This window comes from Coffea eugenioides, chromosome 10 (assembly GCF_003713205.1).
Source record: "Coffea eugenioides isolate CCC68of chromosome 10, Ceug_1.0, whole genome shotgun sequence".
Classification (NCBI taxonomy): Eukaryota; Viridiplantae; Streptophyta; class Magnoliopsida; order Gentianales; family Rubiaceae; genus Coffea; species Coffea eugenioides.
Window position 1 is genome coordinate 14,149,118 of NC_040044.1, and position 7,228 is coordinate 14,156,345.

Consider the following 7,228-nt stretch of genomic DNA (forward strand, 5'->3'; position numbering starts at 1 on the left):
GTTGTTCTTATTTCACTGCTGTTGCGTGTGTAAATCCTATTATATATTCTTTTAGGTGTGAAATGCAGAGGTTGAAAGACATGGTATGGTTGTGCATGGAAGTAGCAGCCGTGACGAAGCACAGGTTACAGAGCAACACCGGCTTGAGGGATTGTCTTTTGTTATGTATCGGTGGGGTGAAGAGTATTCAAGGTTGCTAGGTCTAGATGGGTAAGTCATTGTAGTTCCACCGAAGGGGTGATGCACAGAAGGATCACCAGATGCATGACTGTCATGGTTGCGTCGTAAGCATTGCTGTAGCAAATAGTGCTACTGCACTTGGTTAATAGGAGAGTAAGTAGTTGACAAATTGTTTATTAGACGAACCAAACTTGTTACGGTCCTTTTTTGTAAAAAGGAAATTAAGTGGAAGCGTATATTGCGCAAAATGTCTTCGTGGGATAGACGTTTTCCGAAGTGGCTACTTGGGAATCAGCTTCAGTTGCCCAGTTTTTGTAAACTGGTGCCTTACGCTGCTGCTATAAACTGCTTTTACGATATGGGCTGTTTGTTCCTCTCCTTGCTATCCTAACCAATGACCGTAAGGCCCAACGCCTTTTCTTTTGCCCATCGTTCTATTCAGGTGTGGGAACAGTAACTGCTGTTTCTCCCCATCTATTTTCATTGCTCACAATGCTTATGCGTTTCTTTAGTACACCAATAACAATGGTATTATTAGTTATATGTATTATACATGTATATTAATTTATGTAATATAATTAATATTATGAATTATACTAATAATTATACATATTTACTAATAGAAATTATTAATTAGTTCGAGTTACTTTACTAATACATTTGTACTAATATATTTAATTAGCCAATAACTATCAATTACGATATGGTTTGTAATATATTTATTAGGGATAATTTAAGAAACCTCCCCTGAGGTTTCTGACACTTTCACTGGCACCCCCTGAGGTTCTCAAAATTTGACTGACCTCCCTTGCCTTTGAGTTATTGGGTCCCTTAGCTGACATCATGAAGGCCAAAATTACAAATATATGGTATGAAGTTGGGATTTATTACTGATGTTCGGGTTTATTATTACCATTTAGTTGGAGAAAAAGGCATGTACAATGATTAATGAAGCCTAACAACAATAACACAAACTTAGAGAGTAATACATGAAGTAAAGCTGGATTAGGGAGTAAGGCAACATTTTTTGTGCCATTATTGTGGCTGCTGTTTCAGTTAGAAATGTTTTTAAGTAAAATTCAAAAAATGGTACAGTAATTTCTTATGAAAAAAAAAGTAGTAGGTTATCTACGTAATGTAAATCAAAAATAGTTTAAAAAGGAAATATCCCATAAAGTACCAACTCTTTATGGTTTTTCTGTATTACATGAATGAAGTACCACGTTTTGTATGAACATTTTATTATAAATCATTTAATTTACGTTAAATACATAAATATTTGCAAATAAAATTCATAAGCCGTTACAGAAACATCTTTACGAAAGGAAAACTAGCATTTTTTGAATTATTTTATATAAATGAAATATTTTAAAGTAAACAAAAAAAATTGTCCATAATATACCAGTTCTTTACGAGTTTCTTCCATTATATGAATTAAATACTAGTTATTTAAGAGTACTTGACTTCGAAATAGAAGCGCAACTTTGAAATACGCTATTTTAATTTTAGTAAATTTGTTTATATATGAAAAATTGGTTAACTAGCGCAGTAAATTCAAACCCTGCTTATGTATCAGATAAAAAAAGTAGTCCAGGTCTGCACTAAAACACCAGCTCTTTATGCCTTTTCTCCATAAATTATCCGTTTTCCCATTTTTCCATAAGCTAATTCAGGGGATGTTTCTGAAATTATCCCTTACAATATATATGTGTATGTAAGATTAATAAATAATATAATAATAAATATGTTTATTATTATGCACATAAGGTTGCAAAATGATTAAATTTAATATCTTATATACGTTATAACTGTGTAAAATATTAGTTAATTAGTATTTATATATATAATATGTAATTATACATAGATATTTATAATTTCTTTGAAGGGGTTAACTGTCGGAAAAATGTGCAGTAGGAGCTGAGTCTTGGAAATTTGCAGCGGAAGTTGTTGAAGTGAAAGAAAAAGGGAAATGTGTCTTGTGCCCAAAGTAACGAGACAGAGCTGAACACGATTAATTTTTTTTACAGCATTTGTACATTTCCATTGGAGTACAATATTTCACGTAACTTGTTTTTGACTAAATTCGTTTATATTATTCCAATCTTGTTTGCCACATCCAAAGCATCGTAGTCTGGAGTCAACCGAACATATGCTTTCTTTGTTCCATCAGACCTGATCATAGTGTTCACTTTCTTGATCTGTATGTCGTACATCTTCTTCACTGCATCTTTGATTTTCTTCTTATCAGCACGGATGTCAACTATGAATACCATGGTATTGTTATCTTCAATCTTTTTCATGGCAGATTCAGTAGTCAAAGGATATTTGAGAATCTGATAATGGTCCAACTTATTCCTAGGAGGAGCACTGATGCGTGGGTACTTCGGGTTCCCGTCCTTTTTCAATGTCTTAGGACGATGGAAGGTAACTTTGGTCCGGATCTTCTTGGCTTTCTTCTTAAAAGTTGTCCCAGATTTGACAAATTTGGCAACCTTGGCTATAGGGTGTTGTTGAACTTCATTATGATATTTGAATGCTTATATGATATTTTGACATTTCGTAATGCAATGGATGCATTCATTTGCTAATTATAAATCATTGTCATTTTTTTCCATTTATAGATATAATTGTTGTAGGAAAATTTTCAATTTTCATGGTGATAAAGAGTTATCATTGAATCAGAATTTTTCATTAATAACAATATATAGTTGCACTTAAATGTTCGCTTTTATTTATATGCTGATTTTAAGTTTAAGGATGGAGTGTAATTACTTGTAAGATTTTTTTTGTTTATTGTACCAGTTGTCATTAGATTTGGTTCAAGAATGGCTAGCAGAGAATGCCAAGGAATCAATATTGGGACAGGACATGAGTATTAGTGGAATAGCAACTTATCAGCCATTTGATGGATTGATGGAGTTGAAAGTGGTAAGTACTTTGACATTACGTCTCATTTCTATCTGTTGTGCAGTTAATACTTGTTGAGTTGCGTAAAAACCTCTGAAGTTTATTGCATTTCCTGCTTCTACTGTGCAAATTTTTCTGAAGCAATTTCTGTTCTGAAGTGCTATTGACTCTATTAAAATTGAAGGAGAAACTTCACATGCAGCAAGTAATTTGAATGAATGCCTTCTATCTGTTTTATGGTTAATACTTGCTGGGTTGCATAAGAATCTCTAAAGTTTATTGCATTTTCTGCTTCTACTGTGTTAATTTTTCTGAAGCAATATCCATTCTGAAGTGCTATTGACTCTGCTAAAATTGAAGTAGAAACTTCCCATGCGGCAAGTAATTCGATTGAATGCCTGCTTTGATGATGTATATTTAATTCATATGAAGTATCTTTTGGTAAGTGCTTTAGAATGAGTAGAATCTTGGTGAAGAATCTCCACTTGCGATACAAAATTGAGTGTGAAGCTAGTTGATATCCTGATTCTATCTAAACTAAAGACAGAAAAACAAGGGAAAGACATTCGAAATGAAGCAAATATGTCCTGCATGAGTCTAAATCATTCTGTCAATGCACAAAATCGTGTCATGAAGACAATCTTTGGCAGATGTCACAGCACAAATTAGTCATGTATGTTGTACTACTTCTTTGAACTACTGGAATTTGCAATGCGTTCCATTGGTAGCAGAGTACAGGCAAGAAAATGAAAAACTAGATTAAAAAAATTCCAAACGTATTTAAGACTCAGGGCTTGCTTTTGCCTGCCTAAAGTCTCAAAAATCTTGAAAATGATTACTGTTTCATGTTTTTTGGTAATCAATTTGTGGTTTTCAAACAATGAATTACAAGTTTGGTCACTACAATTTGTTGTATGTGATTTGTCACTTGTAAATAATGGCTTTGACATTCCTGTGTATCCTAACCAAAGTATTGTGTCTGCATAATTATGATATTGACAAATGTGCTTAATGAACACTAGTTGCTAACTCACTTTAGTTAACAGATGATAGTTTTGAATATGTTTCTGCTTCTTGTAGTAGCACTTTCTCTCCCCCTGCCACTGTTGGAGTCTTAAAAGTAATTATTCTGGCAATAAGTCCACAGGTTACTATTAACATGGACTCGGATAAAGTTTGACTTTTTGGCTCTAGGTGTAGCTCTTATAGCTTCCAGCTATTAGGATATCCAATTTGTCTCTTCAATTAGCCAACTTGCAATCATGTGTACGGTGCTTGGACTTGCTTTTTATCTTGTTGCTGTATATGCTGATTCACTATTCTTGTAGGCAGTAGTTGGATTCATGTCTCAAGTAATGGACAAATTAGTATCCTTCAAAAGTGCTTGGTAGGTGACAATATTAACTTGTAGTATCAAGCCTCAAAAGTGCTTGGTAGGTGATAAGGCTGCTTTTTCTTGTTTATTAGACCTTATGTATAGTTACATATTTTTAGATATATGAAATCCTATGACATTCAAAGCTTCAAAGACTACTTTTGGTTTAAAACACAGTGAAGTTTGCAAAGTTGTTTCTCATAAATGTGGAATCGTTTGTTGCTGTCCTTTGACATCTTAATATTAAAATAAAGAAGTGGAACAATTCTGCCCATATAATCCTTGGCTCTTAATGAATGTTATTAAACTTCCATCCTCTAGTAGACTCTGTTTCCGAACTACCCATATAATGTCTCTTTTTCTACTCTTTGTATAGCCACTATCTAGATGAGACTTAAAACAAATGATTCACTTTATTTTTTGGTGACTCCTTAACTAATTTTCCTTGTTTTAATTTTTCTATCATCTACTAATAACTTTACTATTTTATTGCAGATATATTGCTCATTTTAGAGGTTTGGAAGATTAGCAGTACGGCTTACGTGTCGACTCAAAAACTATGGTTATAGTGCTATCTTAAGTTTAGAAAATGTTTCGGTAGCACGGAAAATGTTTTGGGACTTGGAATTGTTTTTTAGTGTAGCCTTGACTTATATGGCAAATTTTGCTCTATTGAAACTTAACAAACTATTTGTAGTGTGATGTTGCACTTATTTATGACATTTGAATATTTAATATGTTATTATGGCATTTCCTATTGTAACGGGTGTCTACGTTTGTTATTTATTAAACATTGCTGATGTTTTCATTTTTTAGATATTATTGTAGTAGGAAAATCATCAAACTACACATTGCAAGGTGTTGTAAATGAGTAGCATTTCTCAAGCAGGTTGTCTTTATTGACAATTGTTGTTGTCACTGAATCAAAACTATTCATTGATAAGAAGTTGTTGTCACAGTTGATAAGGGGTTTATTGACAACAAAGTTGTCACTAATTAATATATACACTGACTATGTTGCTTCATGCATCATTGACAAGAAAGCATGTCGTCACTAAATTTGTAGCTTTTATTGACAACATATCTTGTCATAAAAAAGTTTTTATTCACTGACGACTTTAAAGTCGTCACTGTATACTTTTACCGACGGAGATTCAGTGACGACTCTGTGACAACCGAAATGTTGTCAATAAAAGTCATCAGTGACGACTTTTTGCTTTTTTGTGACGAAAAGTAGTTGTCATTGAAGACCAAAATTCTTGTAGTGACTACAACCTTCAAAGCTAAGAATAAAACCCATTAAAGCCAAGAATGAAAGATTGGATGGTGTTGGATGGTTACCTCCTAGTTTTGAGAGAAACCATAATTTTTTGATCTCTAAAACTCCAAGAAAACAGCCAAGATGAAGTCTTTCTTTTGGCTTAAGTGAATTTCCAAGTGATTTTGAGGTTGGATAGTGATTTGTGAAGGATTTGGAGCAAGAATTGAAGTGAAATGGTGAAGAGCTTTTCTTCTTCTTCTCCTTGAAGGTTCGGCCGGCACTTGAGGGTGAGGAGAGAGAGTGTGGCTGATGAATGAAGGTTCTTGGAGAAGCTTGAATGATTTATGGTTAAAATTTGTACAAAAGTCAACTATGAATATTACTCGCGCGCGCGTTTCGCGTCCATTTTCTCTCGGATTTGTTTCACTTGTGCGCTAAACCTCTAAATGTAATTCCTTTAATTCTATAATTATTCACTCTTAATAGCCTAGAATAAATTTTTAAATCTCCATTGGGTCGATCTGACGCGAAAAACGTGAATTTCCGATTCGCGCGCGATAAAGCGAAATTTAAAAGAAATTCTTGCAACGATAATATAAGTAACTAATATTAGGGTAAATAATCATAAAAATAACTATTTTAGAAATAAAATAAAATAAATAAATAATAAAAAAATACGAGTCCTCACAATTACGCCATGTCTTAACCGAGATTTTAGTACTCAATTAGTCGAGAAATTACACTAGCATGAGTAGATAGGGATTCCATTACCCTGGGACCTTTCATTTGTATTTTCTTCCTATTAGTAGTTTAGATTTGTTGATTTTAATTTGTTGGTAGTCTAAATGATAGAGAAAATTTAGCAATGTCGATAGTTGTCCGTCTTTCTTGTGGGTTCGACGCTAATTACCTTATATTTGCCCACGACCCATATACTTGCGAAAAATCGTGTGTGGGGTAGTTTAGGAGATTATAAATTCAAAACTTGACTGTGGATTAAATTTTATTGTTATTTGCATACCCCGCGCATGTTAATTTACCTGTGCAAATTGAGCATAAGGTATATTGGACTATTAAAACAATTAATATGGATTTTAATTTTACAGGTAGAAGAAGATTACTTGAGTTGAGCAAATTAGAAGAACATCGACTACATGCTTATGAGAATGCCAAAAATTTATAAAGATAAGGTCAAACATTGGCATGATAAGCATATTATCTCTAAACAATTTGAGGTGGGGCAATAAGTATTTTTATACAACTCATGCCTTAAATTGTTTTGAAAAAACTTAAGTCGAGATAGTCGGGGCCATTTGAAGTCACTCAAGTCTTTTCTTATGGAGCAGTGGAGGTGGTTAATGTAAGAAATGAGCGGTTCAAGGTCAATGGACAAAGATTAAAACCCTATTTAGTGGGTGAATTCATCGCTAAGGGATTTGTATGTCCTTCGGGCGATTCTTCTTCGACCTAAAGAGCTGATGTTTTTGAATCGAACCAGCGACTAT

General features: G+C 33.5%; 1 protein-coding gene across 1 annotated transcript; it reads right to left on the bottom strand.

Annotated features, from left to right (window-relative positions):
- Positions 1 to 2,267: 2,267 nt before the first annotated feature.
- LOC113750473 (60S ribosomal protein L23a-like) lies at positions 2,268 to 2,989 on the bottom strand. The gene is made up of 2 exons (XM_027294441.1): positions 2,980 to 2,989; positions 2,268 to 2,677 (listed from the first exon to the last, which is right to left on the bottom strand). Exons 1-2 carry the CDS (start codon positions 2,987 to 2,989, stop codon positions 2,268 to 2,270), a joined length of 420 nt encoding a protein of 139 aa, XP_027150242.1.
- Between the last annotated feature and the right edge of the window lie 4,239 nt (positions 2,990 to 7,228).